Raw genomic sequence first — 18091 nt, 5'->3', positions numbered from 1 at the left:
GCATGCAGAAAAAACAGGGATGGGATCACGTCTGAGAGTGATTAACTAAATTTGTTTGTAAATGAATTGTGTCCTTATTTCAAAAGTTTGACAATAGTTTAGGATTATTCATTCTGGGGTGTGGTATTCTTGGTCAGGTTGTGTCCATGTCTGTAAATTTTACCATAAATTTTAAGTGGTAAAATTTCACTTTGCAAAATTGTTGTCGTGGAGCGTTTTTGACTTCAGATTCGTGTTCTGTGACCCCAAAACCCCGTAATCGACATATTACATGATCATATTGCGCCAGTTTAGGGCTGTAGATTTTCATGATATCTTATCTGGCCGCCATTTTTTCAAAATGGCGGCAGAACCACAGTTTTGGCGGAAAATTCTGAAACTCCACTAAAATACTTTTTAATAAAAGTGGAAACCTGTAAAACATAACCGCACTCATTTCTAAAAACATTTTGCAGAATGGTAATGGTAGGCCTGCACCCTATTCAACACTCTCTAGCGTAGAGCACCAATGCTTAACCTTTGCAAGCATGTCGAACCCCAGGCTGCAATATTTCCCAAGTTGTCGTCGGGCCCCAGTAAAAGCAATGAACAATTTAATTTGCATTTATTTATTTAGAAATTGTTATTTCAAACGGATACTGTCGAGCCTTTTTGGTAAGGACAAAAGTGAGTTTAACTAGGCGACCCTAAGTTTGTTACTAGTTGCTTCTATTAACAAAATTTCTAATCAAAATGTTGAAATATACCGAACAAACTACTTGCATGCTTCACTTGAACGTGGCTGAAATAAGCTGGATCTGTAGATCAGAGAACTTACTTTAGAGTGGTGTTGGCCTGGGCCGTAAAGAGGATAATTTGGGTCCCGTAGGCTACCAATGAAATACTCGGGCCCCTAAATCTAGACATTTACATAAAAAATGCACTGTATCCAAAGAATACGAAATAGTTTCTTCGATTTCCCGGATTCCTTGGAAAAGCTACGGCCCCTAAAATTATCCATGGCCCGGGTCCAAAAGTCCTCGCATTACCGCACTCTTCTACCGTACATATTTTTATGCAATGTTTTTTCAAAACGAATTATTGTTGCTTGATTGCCATATCACGTCGTATTTTTGTGAAACAAAAGAGGCATCTTTTACAAATCATCACAGGCTGAGAAAAGTAGCTTATAAGTAAAATTTTGCTCAACTAAGCAAACCAAAGCCTACACCTGGTTTGCCCGTGGCCCCATGCATAACATCGGTCTCTGCTCTGCGTAGCGTTTTGAAGTTGCACTTGTCTCATGGTGCTAATTCTCACCAAATATGATAGCATTTTTACTGTTGCATTATAAAACTGAAGTGAGAATGCATGCTACCACTCTAAAGGAAAATCGGCACTATCTGTTTGAGTAATTATAAAAGCACTGATACCATAAATGTTTAATGTAGGTATTTACTTCTTCATAGCAAGTTATCCAACATCTTTGTGTTATACTGTACTTGTAGTTTGGTGAAACGTTTGTTAGTTTTTTTTTATATAGACCAGAGGACTCCCTTTTGTAAACCTTCAAATCGGCGACGTCGAACTCCATGAAATTGATCGAACCCAGGCTAAAAACCACTTGCTCTAAAATCCAGAAAAACAATCGCTTATTTGTTGTTAGCGTCAACAATTATATCAATCTTTGATTTCACAAATATTATACTTAATTATACAGAATATAACTTAATGTTCTGGGTGAAAGAAAGAATTCCAGAAATGTACATTGACTTAAATGACATTGTGAACAACAATCATCATTATGACGGATGATGAGGAGTTTAAACTTGTGGAAAAACTAAAGACGGTCTGTGAGGCCAATGGCAAAGAAGAGGACACTTCTCTATCAGCAAATATATTTCACCAATTAGGATTGCTGTTTCAAAATAAAGGCCCAGATAAAATATCATTGATTCAGTCTGCTGCATTGTATAATGCTGCAATTGCAAGAAATCTTAAAGAAGCTGATAAAAATAAAGAAATCCTGTTAAAGATACAAAAAGACTTGCTCAGCCTCTGCAAGCAAATATTGGGTTATACTGATGCAGACAAAAAAGATGCTAACTTAGTTCAAAAAGCTGCAGGTGTCAAGAAACGTTTCGAACAACTGAGAGAGTCAGTGCAAAACAATCTAGAAAAGATTAAACAGATTCCCAATGAAATCGAAACTGATCAATTGATCAAACAGGAAGAAGAAAAAATTACGACCATGAAAACTTTAGAAGAGGAAATTACAAAAGAGTACACATCAATTATGAATGATGTCAGTAAATATTGCGAAGATGTCATGGGAAAAACCCCTTGTGATTATGCTCTCGTCGGCATGGGGTCGTTGGCAAGGAAGGAAATCACTCCGTTCTCCGATTTTGAGAATATCATCGTTTTACAAGAAGGATGTCAACACTTTGACAATTATCAAGTCATTTTGGAATATTTTCGATGGTTCGCTATAGTTTTTCAAGTCATTTTGATCAACATGCAAGAAACCATATTACCAAGTGTGTGCATCCCTGGTCTGAATGATACAACCAAGAAAGATGGAGATTGGTTTTTTGATGCATTTACACCACGTGGCATTTCGTTCGATGGAATGATGCCACATGCCTGCAAATCTCCACTTGGACGACAACAAATGACAAAAGACAAACCTTGGACAACAGAGTTGATAAAACCAGTGAGTGAAATGTTAAAATATATAAGCACTGAAGAATCTTTGAAGAATGGCTACCATCTTAGTGACATCTTCACTAAAACAACTTTCGTTTCTGGAAAACAAGAAATATATGATGATTTCTTTGATGGTGTGCAGAAAACTTTGAAATCGATTTCCAGCACAGAAGAGGGTGATGAAATAATTGAACTAATCAAAGAAGATTTGAAAAATTTTGCAATCAAATTAAGTCTTTCCACACTAATGGATCAAACCCAATTTAATCATAAACGCATTGTTTATCGAAGCATAACGCTTTTCATATCGGCTTTAGGCAGACTACATCGAATTTCCGAAAATTCTTGCTTTGATATTATTGACAAACTTCGTCAACTAAATATTATCAGTGACTATGCAAAAAGAAAGTTGTCATTTGCTGTGGCAGTGGCATGCGAGATTAGATTGAAACTTTACATGGACAACCAAGGACAAATTGATTGGGTAGATAATATCAACTCCACCAATGATTTAAATATTGAATCATCTGCAATGATTGCTGCTGTGGGTGAACGAACTTGCATCAATTTCTTTCAAGTTGCATATTCGCTACAATGCGATATTTGTAAACAATTGGACATAAAAAGAATTTATTTTTACACCAATTTGACTTTGGTGAATGTGCTCATTTGTCAATTCCTTAAATTATGGAAAGTATCACATAAACTTTTGCAAAATATATGGGCCAATCCAACAACTGGCCCACGTTTGAAAACTTTTAATTGCAGCCTGGAATCATTAGAGAAAAATCTGAAAGAAGCGGAAACACTTGATGAAACAGAGAAAATAGCGGAAGTTTCAAGCAAAGAAATGACATCTGATGATATTTTTGAAACTTGTTTAATTTTGTTCCTGACAGAAAATTACAATGAATCGATTGATTGTGGAATGCGTTACTTGAATATGGAAAAATATTCGAATGGAAATAAAGCAAAAATGTTTTCCAACAAATTAATGGTTTTATTTTGTATTACATTATGTTGCAACTTGAAAGGTGACTATTGGAGTGGTTGGAATACTTGTGAGCTCTCTCTCAAAATTTTGCTAAATATTAAAGTTACAGATGTACTAAATATTCCAAAAGTAAAATTAGACAGATACATCAATATGATTTCTCCAAAAAGTAACCATTCGCTCTTTACAACTACGAAATATAAGGAAACAATCGATCGATTGTTGAAATCCCAGACCAACTTGCACAGCTTGGCACAAGTTCTCTCAGAATCTGGCAATGCTGGTATGAATGAGTTTATTAAAACTTTTTCTATGGGTCTATCTTTATTTGAAAACAAACAATACTCAGAAGCAAAAAGTTATTTTAAAAAAGCCCAGAAACTTACACAACAGCAGATATTTTTTAAAAACGATGGGAAAGAATTGATAGGTGCAATTGATGTTTTTGAGTCAATAAATTTGTTATTCATAATGAGTTGTGTAATTGCAAGTAAAGATTATGAAGAAGTTACACAAATTCTTCAAAGCTTTGTAACACCTTTATTTCAACATCTGTTGCCTAAAACAACATTTGATTCAAACAAGGCGTGGGAATATTTTTTTACTAGCTTTTGGCTAGACTCACCTAAAGCAGATCAAAATGCGCTGAAATACTTTCAAGAGCTCCTCAGAACATACCAAAGTTTGGAATTAGAAAACGATGCTATCATAGTCAATGTTCTTTTGATGATTGGGAGCTGTTTATTTAAAAGCAAAGAATACCAGGAAGCAAGGAATTACTTCGTAGAATCACTAAATATCTATCAACCATTGTCTTCAGATGAAGACGCTGACACGTTGGTAGCCCTTATTAGTTTAATGATCGGTTGTTGCTTGTTCGAAAGAAATGAATATCAAGAAGCAAGGAATTACTTCGAAAATTCACTGAAAATCTATCAACGATTGTCATCAAATGGCGATTGTGATATTCTTGTAGCCAATGTTTGTGTTCAGATTGGAAGATGTTTGTTCGAAAGTAAAGAATATCAGAAAGCAAGGGATTACTTTGACAAACCACTGCAAATCTATCAACGATTGTCATCAGACGAAAATGCTGATATTGATGTTGCCAAGACTTGTTTCCAGATCGGTTGTTGTTTGTTCGAAAGTAAACAAAATCAGAAAGCAATACATTACTTGGAAAAATCAGTGGAAATCCTTCAAAAATTGTCACCAGATGAAAATGCAGATAGAAATGTAGCTAGTCGAGTTTATTGGCGTGGCAGTGGTTTGTTCCAACTTGTTTCATATAGCGAACCAAAGAATTACTTTCAAAAATATTTTACAATATTTCAACAATTGTCATCAGAACAAGGTGCTGACATTGATGTTGCCAATACTTCTTTCCAGATCGGTAAATGTTTGTTCCAAAGTAAAAAGTATCAGGAAGCAAGAATTTATTTCCAAAAATCATTAATAATCTATCAACAATTATCATCCGATGAAGATGCTGATAGAAATGTAGCTAGTCGACTTTATTGGCTTGGCCTTTGTTTATTCCAACTTGCTTCATATAGAGAATCAGAGAATTATTTTGAAAAATCTTTGATAATATTTCAACAATTGTCATCAGCTGAAGATGCTGATGTTGCCAATACTTGTTTCCAGATTGGTTGTTGTTCTTTCAAAAGCCAAGAATATCAAGAAGCAATGAGATATTTCCAAAAATCATTGAAAATCTATCAACGATTGTCATCAAATGAAGATGCTGATAGAAATGTAGCTAGTCGACTTTATTGGCTTGGCCTTTGTTTATTCCAACTTACTTCATATAGCGAATCAAGGAATTATTTTGAAAAATCTTTGATAATATTTCAACAATTGTCATCAGATGAAGATGCTGACATTGATGTTGCCAATACTTGTTTCCAGATCGGTAGATGTTTGTTCGAAAGTAAAAAGTATAAGGAAGCAAGAATTTATTTTAACAAATCACTGCAAATCTATCAACGATTGCCATCAGATGAAGGTGCTGACATTGATGTTGCTAATACTTGTTTCCAGATTGGAAGATGTTTGTTCGAAAGTGAAAAGTATCAAGAAGCAAGAATTTATTTTAACAAATCACTGGAAATCCATCAACGATTCTCATCCGATGAAAATGCTGATAGAAATGTAGCTAGTCGACTTTATTGGCTTGGCCGTTGTTTATTCCAACTTGCTTCATATAGCGAATCAGAGAATTATTTTGAAAAATCTTTGATAATATTTCAACAATTGTCATCAAATGAAGATGCTGATAGAAATGTAGCTTGTCAACTTTATTGGCTTGGCCTTTGTTTATTCCAACTTGCTTCATATAGCAAATCAAGGAATTATTTTCAAAAATCTTTGATAATATTCCAACAATTGTCATCAGATGAAGATGCTGACATTGATGTTGCCAATACTTGTTTCCAGATCGGTAGATGTTTGTTCGAAAGTAAAAAGTATCAAGAAGCAAGAATTTATTTTAACAAATCACTGAAAATCAATCAACGATTGTCATCAGATGAAGGTGATGACATTGATGTTGCTGATACTTGTTTCCAGATTGGAAGATGTTTGTTCGAAAGTGAAAAGTATCAAGAAGCAAAAATTTATTTTAACAAATCACTGGAAATCCATCAACAATTGTCATCCGATGAAGATGCTGATGGAAATGTAGCTAGTCGACTTTATTGGCTTGGTCGTTGTTTATTCCAACTTACTTCATATAGCGAATCAGAGAATTATTTTCAAAAATCTTTGATAATATTTCAACAATTGTCATCAGATGAAGATGCTGACATTGATGTTGCCAATACTTGTTTCCAGATCGGTAGATGTTTGTTCGAAAGTGAAAAGTATCAAGAAGCAAGAATTTATTTTAACAAATCATTGGAAATCCATCAGCGATTGTCATCCGATAAAGATGCCGATAGAAATGTAGCTAGTTGTCTTTATTGGCTTGGTCGTTGTTTATTCCAACTTGTTTCATATAGGGAATAGAGAATTATTTTCAAAAATTTTAGATAATATTTCAACAATTTTTATCAGAAGAAGGTGCTGGCATTGATGTTGCCAATACTTGTTTCCAGATTAGTTGATGTTTGTTCGAAAGTGAAAAGCATCAAGAAGCAAGAATTTATTTTTCACAAATCATTAGAAATCCATCAACGATTGTCATCAGATGAAGATGCTGATGTTGCTGTTGCCAATGCATCTTCTCAGATTGGTTGTTGCATGTTCGAAATGAAAGAATATCAAAAAGCAATGAATTATTTTAAAAAATCACTGAAAATCCGCCAACGATTGTCATCAGATGAAGGTGCTGATGTTGTTATAGCCAATAGGGGAGAGTGGGGTTAGTTGGAAGGCGGGGTTAGTTGAAAAGTGGTCATTTTTTTAACTCTCGATAACTTTTTTAAATATTTACTGCCAACATGTGAAGTAGTTTATAAAAACACACAATCCATGTTAGTTTCGATTTGTTGAGTCAAGGTATGTTTGTTTGGCTGACAATTTTGTATTTTCTTACTTTCGAAGTAAAATTTTTGGCGTATTGAAAAACATCTCATGCGTCGATATCGTTAAAGATAGGAAGAAGTTTTTTGGTGTGTGCCAGCCGTAGGTGTTCTAAAACACTAAGAAATAAACAAATTTTAGTCCAACGCGCCATGCTTCAATATTTTAAGAAAATAGTTTGTCATATGCTAATGGGGCTAGTTGGAAAATAGTGGGTGGGGTTAGTTGGAAAACGTTTTGATAACGGTATGACTATGTAGTATGATACGAGTATATCGTCGTGGTACGATAATAAGTAGTATAAGCTCCAATGTACTTGTTTTAAGCAGACATAAATTGTAAAATTTTAATTTGAATAACTTGGAAAGTGCTATATATGCGGCATCACAAGTTTTAACAATGCGTTTATTAAAAAATGTTTTTACGATGATTTGATGTAGAATTCATTGCATTTTGATTTTAAAGCAAGTTAACATATTTGCTTACAACCCCATGTAAATGTTTATTGGTTGAAAAAATTGTATCCAGTTCATTGGTGGGCATCAAACTGACGTTTTTCAACTAACCCCAGGCATGGGGTTAGTTGAAAAATCAATTGTATGTTTGTTTATTTTAAATTTTTATTAAAAGCTTAATTGACTCAATACTTATTTTTGGTTGTATGATAGAGGACACCATAGGTGATAGTTTAAGCCGCTTCAAGTTGTCAGGTTATGCACCAATTGTTTTAAATTTTACTTTAAAAAAAAATCTTTCCGACTAGCCCCACTCTCCCCTACTTGTTTCCAGATTGGGTATTGGTTGTTTGAAATGAAAGAGTATTAAGAAGCAATGAATTATTTTAAAAAATCAATGATATTCCATCCACAAATTGTCATCAGATAAACATGTTGTTAGAAATATAGGTGTCATACATTATTGCGTTGGCAGTGGTTTATTTCAAGTTGCAGTAAATCGAGAATCAAAGCACTATTTTCAGAAATCATTGAAAATATTTCCACTGTTGTTATCCGATAGAGATGGTGAAAGAAATGTAGCTAGTCGACTTTATTGGCTTGGCCGTTGTTTATTTCAACTTGCTTCGTATAGCGAATCAAAGAATTATTTTCAAAAATGTTTGACAATATTCCAACGATTATCATCAGATGAAAGTGTTGATATTCATGTAACAAATATCAGTTTTGGTGAATGCTTTTTCAAAGATGAAGACTACCATGAAGCCAGAAACCACTTTAAAAAGTCTATGAAACTTTATCAACGATTGTCCTGTCATGATAATGCTGTAAAAAATGATGCTATTCATCAGTTTCGTGGTGGTCTTAATTTCTTGCAAGTGATGCAGCGCATGCTGAAACGAGAAACTTTATCCAAAATGCATTGAAATGTATCATCGATGTGGTCAAATTAGCAACATTAATGCGTATGTTCTTTTCATCATTTATCATGAGGTGGTAGCTGACTCAATGCCCAACTGGTCTTTTCACTGTCTCCTCGTTATATGGCACATAATATACCTCTATACGGCTGCATTGACACTGTCTGCTTTGTAAAGCGCTGTAGAGCAACGCATTCTGCGATGGATACAGCGCTATATAAAAACTAACATTATTATTATTATTATTATAATAGTTTATGGCACATCTCTTATTATTCTTATGTTCGTGTTATATGACAAACAAACTGATTCTAAATGATTCTGGTTTTGATTCTCCATCAAAAATAAACGCATTTCTCTAAAAAGCTTTAAGAAAAATATTAAAAAGCTTAATCTATCTCCAAGCTAGCTACCTATCCAACTTGTTTGTCGTATCCAGGCTTACACCCAGTGGTTAAAGATTTAGATTAAGTGGACGGGAAGGCAAGGAAGTCAATCTTCGTGTCCACCTTCAGGCATACCTTTAAGTGTCCTGCCAAAGACACTGTCACAATCAATGTGCAAGGCCTCGCGACGGACTGCATTGTGTCTTGAACGAGCGTGTTGTTTTGATTGTAAAATTCTGGTGCGATGTGTTATTATCGGTTATTGACCTGTAGTAACCTCTGATTGCGAAATTTTATTATGTAACGTATTTCCAGAGCCTTCTGTAACATGCAAACCTGGAATGTTCTGTTGTTTTTCACAATTGCCGAGTGTCGCTTGTCATGACGTCATAAGGATGTTTACCAGGAGATGTCTGATTGCGAAATCTTTATTATGTAATGTCTTTTCTAGAACCTTCTACCCTACGTGACAATCTGGAAGCTTCTGCTTGTTTACGTTTAATGCAACTTGACAGAACAATGAGTCCTTATGATGTAACATTACGTAACCTTCTCGAAGTTACTAGACCGAACAACCTTCTATAAATAGTGGTGTAGTTTGCGTAATCGATTATTATTATGATTTTGATTATTATGAGTTGATTATGAGAGATTATGTAACAGTGGTAAATGGTAATAGACGCAAAGATTATTGTTGATCGAGAGTGGAAGTTATTGAATACGAGTAAAGCAAAGTTGATGCTAATATAATTTCTAATTTGAATAAGTTGCTGGAAATGCTGAACCATTCGTTAAAGTATTTCAACAATTTTCATTATCATTTTACTAGTAGAACTATTCGACATTAAATTGACTGCTAAATTGTTATAACCCATTAAACTACGTCATTGAACCTTTCCAAGTCTCTTTTCTGGTAAGAGATAGAAAGAAACCGTGACAGACACAGCCGCATGCTTTTGAGTAGTGTTAATCCAGCGCCCTTTCGATTGCCGTTCCAGGGCTCCCACCACTCGGCTATGCAGCCGACTCCTATCCAATCATTCCAATGCAATCACTTAGAAAAGCTAATTCCAAAATTACTTGTGATAACAAGACACGCATTATTATGATTATTTTTATATTTTGACAAATTTTCATTTATTATATTTACCAATAGGCTACATTAAAAAAATACAGTTAAAAAATTACATTTTACCAATAAACAAGAACACAACAAATCCAAATTTATCAAGTTCGTATTCCCACATGAGTCTACCATACTTGCAGTTTCAAAGCATAGGTGTAATTTTTTTATTTTTAAGCTTCTTAAAGGGGCAGACAAGTCCATTTTCAAATGCAAATTGAGAGTTGAAATACATAAAGGGGAAATTCAAAAACACGTTGCACTTGTTTTTATGAAAAAATACTCATTTGTTCTCACGCAATCTTAAAACAAAGTTCTGGTTTTGTAATTCGAACACACACCACATGAACTGTTGTCGAAATAAAAAATTTCTCACGTGACGTCATGAGAGTACAACTGCTGGGCAAATATTTTGCTTGTTCGAGGTGTGGCATGCGTTGGCAGCAGTGGATAAGATTATTCCAAGTTACAATTGAAGATCAGATTTAGTTTATTGTAGCCTTGGTGCTAGCTTACATCATTTTACAGACTACACTAAACTTTTTATTGGACGTTTAACCTAAACATTTTGGGCTAGACCTTGCAGTGTTTGCATAGTTTTGATGGTATTTAACAGCAAGAGGTTCAGAATCAGACAGTCAAGGGTTGCAGAGATTTGCATTTATTTCTTACTTCATGATTAGTCGGTGCTGTGTGCACGATAGGCCTACCTACCAGTCTCAGTATTTATGTATGTCAATTTATGATTGTGTATTGGCTAGACAAGTACAGTAGGCCTATTTCAATATGCATTCTTCCCCAGTGCTGTGTGAGTAAACTAAGCTAAACCTGTAACAATTCGGTACTCATCATGCCAAATCGGTGTGTTGTCTATGGCTGTTCATCTGGCGGTTCTTCTACTGATAAAATTTCTTTGTTCCATTTTCCAAAAAATTGTACCATAAAAAGAAATGGAACAAGTTTGTAAACACCACAAGAGTGTGCCCAGGATCAACAGAGTCCAGCACAATATGTGGACTCCATTTCAAGGAAACAGATTTTCAAAATCTTTTTCAATTTGACCTGGGTCATGCCACACGTCTCAATTTAAACCTTAATGCATGCCCTTCAATTTTTCCAAACAAAAACATTTCAACAACTTTGCAACCGTTCGATTCAAAGTCCAGTGGAGAGACAACTCCACAACAAAATTCCACTTTATCCATGCGACCGGCTGCTAGGAAGCGTCAAGTTCTTGAGGTAATTTTAAGCTAACAATTATATTTCTACATGTTTGTTATAAAGTACCGTACATAAGTAGAGAAGTAGCATCCTTGAGAAATTGTTTTCCATACAGTTTACAATATGTATGCTGCCTGCTGATATAGTGATTCCCAGCTACATGCAGTTTTAAAACGTCCCATGTATAATTCAACAAGTGCATTAACAAAAAAAGTCCTTCATATATACATTGTTGTTTTCTTTTTCAGTTACTGGCTAGGGATGCACCCAAATTCGTAACCTGAACAGTTCGTACCCTGAAAAGATCCAGAGAAAAAAAAAACAAAAAAAGCCGAAGTTGCTGATCGGAGTTTCCGCAAACAAACAAACAAAAACTCTTAGGATCATTACCGGAAATTTTAAAATGTTTGCAGAAACCCCGATCAACCCTAACCCTTTTAAAATGTTTGCGGAAACTGCGATCAGCGACTTCGGCAAACTCTTAGGATCATTAACGGAAATTTTAAAATGTTTGCGGAGACTGCAGAAAAACGGAAACTGCGATCAGCGACTTCGGCTTTGTTCTATTTTTTCTCTCAATCTTTTCCGTTTGTTTGTTTGCGGAAACTCCGATCAGCGACGTCGGCTTTTTTAATTTTTTCTCTCAATCTTTTCAAGGTACAAATTGTTCAGGGTACGAATTAGGTTGCACCCACTGACTAGCACTGAAAAAGCTGAACACACTGAATTGCAGGAAGATGCAATGGTAATGTTTAGTGTATAAATGTGGGTTTTACAATATTTGTTACTGTTGTTGTAATGTGCTATTGTGCGTTCTTCTGTTTGTAGTTGTCCCGGTATTCTAATGTGTCATGCCAAACAGAAATGGTTACTTGTGATGTTGCAACACAATCTGACGTGTTAGATTTCCGTGTTTGTTCATCAAAAGGCTGCAAAGCTGCCTTGAAGCCAAGAAGTGCGGCGAAAGGTAAGAAACTTTAACTCTATAATATGACATATTATGAAATAACAGTAGTGTACATTTTAAAAGCTTTGGAAAGAGAAGTGATGCCAAATAATACTGTAAAAGTTGCTTTGCTTGATTTGAAATATGCTTATTGCAGCAACTCAGGCGAATGCCCTGGTATCAGCACAATCTGTAGGTGTGACCTGCAACTTGCAAGAAAGAAAACGAAGTCCACCAGATTACCTTACTTCCACTCCCAAAAAAGCAAGAATGGCTTTGCAAGACATATCTTTTGAAGATAATGAAATGCACGATCCAAATTTCTCAATAAATACATTTTCGGAGGTGTCTACCAATGAACGTAGTGATTAGTGAAAAGCTGGGGTAAGTTTGTAAACAATGATACTGTTATCTGTTATAGATATTTTATGAATGCTTCCTGATGTATAGAAACACACACATACTGTAAGCGGAAGGGGTCAATCTTTTCTTTAAAATAATGTCATTGATAAGAAGTTTTTGTGCAGTGAGCTATATTGCTTGCTGTCACCAATACGGTACCAGGTCATTTGGTCGACAGTCATTTGGTCGACAGGACGTTCGGTCGACAAGACATTTGGTTGACAAAACGATTAATTTTAGGGTTAAAGCTAGGATTAACTAGCCCTTACTGTAACCCTAACCCAAATGTCCTGTCGACCAAATGTCTTGTCGACCAAATGTCTGTCGACCAAACGTCCTGTCGACCAAATGACTGTCGACCAAACGACCAGCCATGCACGAATACATTGGTGTTTCTCTAAAATAACCTAAAACAGTTCACTTGCACTGTTTAGATCTTCCAGTTTCTCATCAAACACTTCTCCAATTAACGAGAAGAAGTACATTGTATTTGCTACACAGCTGATAGAATTGTCCAAGATTTGTCCAGTCTGCCAAACTGCTACAAATGCAACTGTTGCTGGTTGTGGGACATGCATAACCATAACAGAAGTTTGCTCTATGCCTGAGTGTAACTATTCCAGAGTCTGGTCAAGTCAGCCAATGATGGGACAGATCCCAGGAGCAAATTTATTACTTGTTAGTTCCATCTTTGCTAACGGCTTATCGTACGTCAAGACACTGAGGATGCTTGCCACCTGAATGTTCAGAGTATTTCAACTAACTTACTACCTTCTATAACCTGTCTAAAAAACATGTCCAACCAGCTATTTATCGCCTGTGGCGAGAAGAGCAGAATACTGTACTTCAACAACTGGAAGGTGATGGTGGTGACCTCATGTTAGCGGGAGATGGAAGGGTAGATTCTCCTGGACATTGTGAAAGTACGGCACATACACGATCATGGACACAAGATTGAATAAAATAGTGGATTTGCAACTTCTTCAGGTAAGGACTTCAGCCAGTACATTTTATACTTTAGCTAGCAAATCCAGCTTCTATTTACATGACTCATTGAAAAACCAGTGTGTCTTATAACAAATTTACGTTTATTTTACGTATGTTTGTACGTTATTCCCAGACAACATAATCTCTCGTTTTTACATTGATTCAACGTCTGCAGACGTTGAGTCAATGTAAAAATGAGAGATTTTCTCGCAGTGTTCAGTTAAAGGGACTTTTTGTTACCGTACTTTAAGTTCTGATCGTGTGAGACTGACTTACTTTGTTCGTTTTATATTATTGGCTTGTGTTTTGCAGATGTACTTCGTTTCTTAGTTCATTTAAACCTAATAAATGGTCGTTTCAGTGTGAACAGTAGCGTATTTAGGGGGGAGGATAAAGGGCGATGGCCTCTCCCTAATGATCAGGTAAAAAACACAAAATTTCCAAAAAAAGTTGGAGCGCAAGACATAATTGCTTGGATGATTCGTCCTAACGCTGGTATACTTTTTGCAATGTAATTTGTCAACAGTTTTTCTTCCTTGACAATTGCATGGCACAAATTCATGACAGATTCAATGAGCACTGCTCGCTAGCTTCTAAAGTCAGCACATTTCTGCCTTCATTAATTCATGAAGATGAGGACTGCCCGATCGACGAGATTTTCGATTTCTACCATGAATTACTGGATGTTGAACCAAGCAATTGCTTTGCAGCTACTATTGAATTGCGAAGATGGAGTGTAAATTGGCTTGCACTTTCTGTGGATAAATGATCTGCGACGCTTGTGGATGCGTGCCAAGCTGCTGAACAACTCGGTACTTATTGCGATTATCCATATTACTTCAAATCTTTACTACGCTTCCAGTTACAATTGCCTCCAATGAACGATGTTTCAGTTCACTAAAGTACCTAAAAAATTATTACCGCACGACCATGACCAAGCCACGTTTGGATGGTCTAGCTCAGATGTATTTAAACAAGGACAATGTATTGGAATATGATGCAGTCATTGATATATTTGCCAAGCGCAGCCATCGCATTAAACTTTAAATTGTCATTGCGAATCGCCGAGAATGTTCAAAAGGTATTCGAGGTCGGAAGGACTAACTTATTGTTTATGTTCTGAAGTGTTTGATATCTTTCGTTGGTTCATGAATCATTAATTGCAACAGTAACTTACTTCTGCGGATTCGCTCTTGATTTTGGACCCCCTCCCCCTATGTGACGGTTTCAGCTAACCCCCTCCTCCCCGTTCTGGCGCGGCATATAACATTTTGGTTTACCCCCCCATATTTATACGGTTAAACAAGTTTAATTTTAACCCAAGTAGAAAAATTTGAACCAATTAACAGCCATTTTCACCAAATTTGAGCTTTTTGTGTACTACCGTTGGGACTACCCGTGTGTACTATTCTCAGACCCCCATTGGCTTCCAGCCGCCGAGTCAGTCGCCGCGCGGCTGACTGACACAATGTCTTGGCCTCCCCCTAACAAACTTTCTAAATACGCCACTGAGTGTGAACATACTTTTCTCAAAACTGCTCGTAAACAGGCCAACTTCGCCCAGAAAGCAGCAATGTAATGATGATTTATTGATGCTAAGCTATTTCTGAAAGATTTCAACGGTTCGAGAAAAGTTTTCTCTGCCTATAAAACGTTGTATCGTAGTTTTATAAAATATTTCTGGAATCTTCCTTGGTTTCGTATTATCTGAATTTCTGAAAGATAGCAGAACCGATAGGAAATTCACTGAATCGATACAAGTTGTATTTGTCTGTACAATGTACATGCTTTCCATTGCCAAGTCAAGAAAAATTTGCGGCCATAGTCATCTCCCATCGAAGCGGCACATACAACACTCGCGGCCATAGCGTTTGCCGCTAAGAGTAGATAAAAACAGATTGTGCAAAATTGATATGTTTAATGTTGTTGCAGAGCAATGTATGTGGTTGCAGCAATGCGATGGAAAAGGCTGGGCTGGGCGAATGTATGGATTTCGTTGAGAGATGTGGCTTTGATGTGCGGGTGAAACTCCGCCATCCACAAATCATTGCATATATGCGGGATCACAAGCCAGAAGTTGAACATGTGTTTGATGTCTGGCATGTTGCGAAAGGTACAGTTAGAATATTGCCACAATGAATGTGACTGCTACTTTATGCAATACTGGTAGCTGACTGATGGTTTTTATTTTATTAGGATTTTGGAGATACAAGAGTAAACATAACCAAAAGTTGTTTTTACAGATGCTATAAGCAAATTTCCCACAGACAGTTTGTTCGGTGGATCTGGGGTTATCTTGGAAGATCAATCCGTGTGCCTCTGACGTCATGCGTCGTTTCGGCCATTAGATCGAAGTTTCCAAGTGACAAAAACGAATACGTTGGGTTTAAGTGTCCTGCTTCACAGTGTAGATTCAAACGATCTGTTATAGCCTGATGCTGCGGGTTCTTTTTGGCAATATCAAATTACACTAGCTTTCGGAACTGCTCGGATAAAAGTTCGGTATTTGATCACCAACAACAATGCCAAGCAGACTTTGAATTTAAAATTATTGGAAGAGAAAATGACGCGGTACAATTACGTTTCAAAGAGGCCATATTCATTAGCAAACAAAATCCTAAAATCAACAACCGCGCCGATAGGGAAGAACTACGTCACCTAATCTACTAATCAACTGATCCAACAAAACCTCACAGCAATAACGCCTAACAGCACAGAAACTCAACAGCCGGCAGCCTCAAGCTAAAACAAAGAGCCATTTTAAAAAAACCACTCACTGACTTCAACACCATTCGTCATAGCACATGACTAGGGAACTGTGTTCCGAAAGCTAGTGTAATTTGATATTGCCAAAAAGAACCCGCAGCATCAGGCTATAACAGATCGTTTGAATCTACACTGTGAAGTAAGCAACGATCATGCTGCTAAAAGCGAAACTCATTCAACTACTTAAGTGTCCTGATTTGAAATAAAGTCACAATACAAAGTCTGCTTTGAGAAAAGCTTTTCCGTGTGCACAGAGAGAGAGAGTGAATTTTGTACATGTACAGTAAGCTATACTAGAGGTTTTGAGAGAATCTTCCTAGTTCTTTACAAACTAATACGGTACTTGTCGAAAGGTAGTTGCTTTCAGTGCTCATTTTATCAACTACTGAGCCGCCTACAATCGACATAAATAGTGTATTCTATTTGTTGGAAACGTCACTACAAACAACCGCTTACACTGCATCTTGCGCGAACACAAGTCAGCTTGTACTCTCATGACGTCACACGTGATTATCGCACGGTTCAGTGCGCGCGCGCCGCCAACAACTATAGAGCAAACAAAAACGGCCCTACAAAGGAAACGCAATCAAATTTTGGGAAAATTTCAACGACAACCCTTTATTATAAACGCCTAGAGCACATACAAACAAAAAAATCTCAAAGTACAATTTGGACTTGCATAGCCCTTTAAAAATATAAACCTGCAGTTCGTGCAACAAGATTCGAATCACGAAAATGATCCAAAGAAAAATAATGTCACAAAAAGCTATAAAACTACAAGAAAAAGAAAGTTTTGTGCCCCTTGAAGGCTGCGCCCTAGGCGACTGCCTAGTTTGCCTAGTGGACGCTCCAGCCCTGCATAGGAGAAGGTGCGGGAAGGTGATCACCTATTTGCTCAAGTTCCTTTTGTAAAAAAAATGGTTCGTTTTAGAAAATTTTAAAAGGGTTGATTTGAAGCAGTGAATTAGCTACATTTTAGATTGAGTTTGATTACTGTATTTTTATATAATATTTATATGTGTATTATACTCAACTTACTCAGATTACTAATATTTTTATATAATATTTAAAACAATGAAAACTATTAATACTATGAATTAATAATTTGTTCAAGATCTAAATAATTCCCTAACCACTCTGAACGAAAAGAATGAAAAGTACTATCTTCTTGGGGACTTTAATATAAACATCACTAATTGCAATCTCCCTGGTGTGACCGAATATTTAAACATGCTAGAAAGCAATGGAGTGTACCCTCTGATAGTTGAACCAACCAGAGTGACTGATACCTCTTCATCAACTATTGATAACATTTTAACAAATGACACTTCAAACGCTATCCTGCCTGGTATAATCACTAGTGACCTCTCGGACCATTATCCTATATTCTGTATTATTTCTGGTTTAAAGAACTGCTCTCGTTCAAATGCCTACTTTGTCAGAGACAAACGGCACTTTAACCCTGAGCTATATTGTAATGACCTTAGTAATCATATGTTTGAATTACTACCAGTATTGTCTGAATTGACATCTGATAATTTAAACTTGAAGTTTGCTCGCTTTGTGAAAATAATCACTAGCGTAATTGATAAACATGCTCCACTTAAACAACTCTCTCGTAGACAAACTAAATTAAAAAGTAAACCCTGGCTGACTCGAGGATTGCTTGTTTCCATAC

At 36.2% G+C, this 18091-nt stretch overlaps 2 protein-coding genes across 4 annotated transcripts; both read left to right on the top strand.

Moving 5' to 3' along the window:
- Positions 1-1783: 1783 nt before the first annotated feature.
- On the top strand, positions 1784-9855 carry LOC145774539 (uncharacterized). Its single transcript, XM_082585802.1, has one exon. The coding sequence runs from the start codon at positions 1784-1786 to the stop codon at positions 6689-6691; it is 4908 nt and encodes a 1635-aa protein (XP_082441928.1). The 3' UTR covers positions 6692-9855.
- A 1094-nt stretch (positions 9856-10949) lies between these two features.
- Positions 10950-16594, top strand: LOC145774696 (uncharacterized). 3 transcript variants are annotated; one of them, XM_082585989.1, is made up of 7 exons: positions 10951-11330; positions 12141-12279; positions 12416-12642; positions 13095-13647; positions 14358-14459; positions 15580-15760; positions 15891-16594. In XM_082585989.1, exons 5-7 carry the CDS (start codon positions 14433-14435, stop codon positions 15968-15970), a joined length of 288 nt encoding a protein of 95 aa, XP_082442115.1. In that variant the 5' UTR covers positions 10951-11330; positions 12141-12279; positions 12416-12642; positions 13095-13647; positions 14358-14432; the 3' UTR covers positions 15971-16594. The 3 variants fall into 3 exon arrangements, 2 of the variants coding, with proteins under 2 accessions (XP_082442115.1, XP_082442114.1); XR_014290043.1 differs by lacking the exon at positions 15891-16594 and having other exon boundaries at positions 10950-11330; positions 15580-15709; XM_082585988.1 differs by lacking the exon at positions 14358-14459 and having other exon boundaries at positions 10952-11330.
- The last annotated feature ends 1497 nt before the right edge of the window (positions 16595-18091 follow it).

This window comes from Aplidium turbinatum, chromosome 7 (assembly GCF_918807975.1).
Source record: "Aplidium turbinatum chromosome 7, kaAplTurb1.1, whole genome shotgun sequence".
NCBI lineage: Eukaryota > Metazoa > Chordata > Ascidiacea > Aplousobranchia > Polyclinidae > Aplidium > Aplidium turbinatum.
This window is presented reverse-complemented; position numbering and strand designations above follow the sequence as displayed.

Coding starts and splice junctions, on each gene's coding strand:
- LOC145774539 (XM_082585802.1), top strand. CDS start 1,784: ATGACGGATGATGAGGAGTTTAAACTTGTGGAAAAACTAAAGACGGTC.
- LOC145774696 (XM_082585988.1), top strand. CDS start 13,603: ATGGACACAAGATTGAATAAAATAGTGGATTTGCAACTTCTTCAG. Junction 13,648..15,579: donor TGGATTTGCAACTTCTTCAG/GTAAGGACTTCA, acceptor ATGTTGTTGCAG/AGCAATGTATGTGGTTGCAG. Junction 15,761..15,890: donor TGTCTGGCATGTTGCGAAAG/GTACAGTTAGAA, acceptor TTGTTTTTACAG/ATGCTATAAGCAAATTTCCC.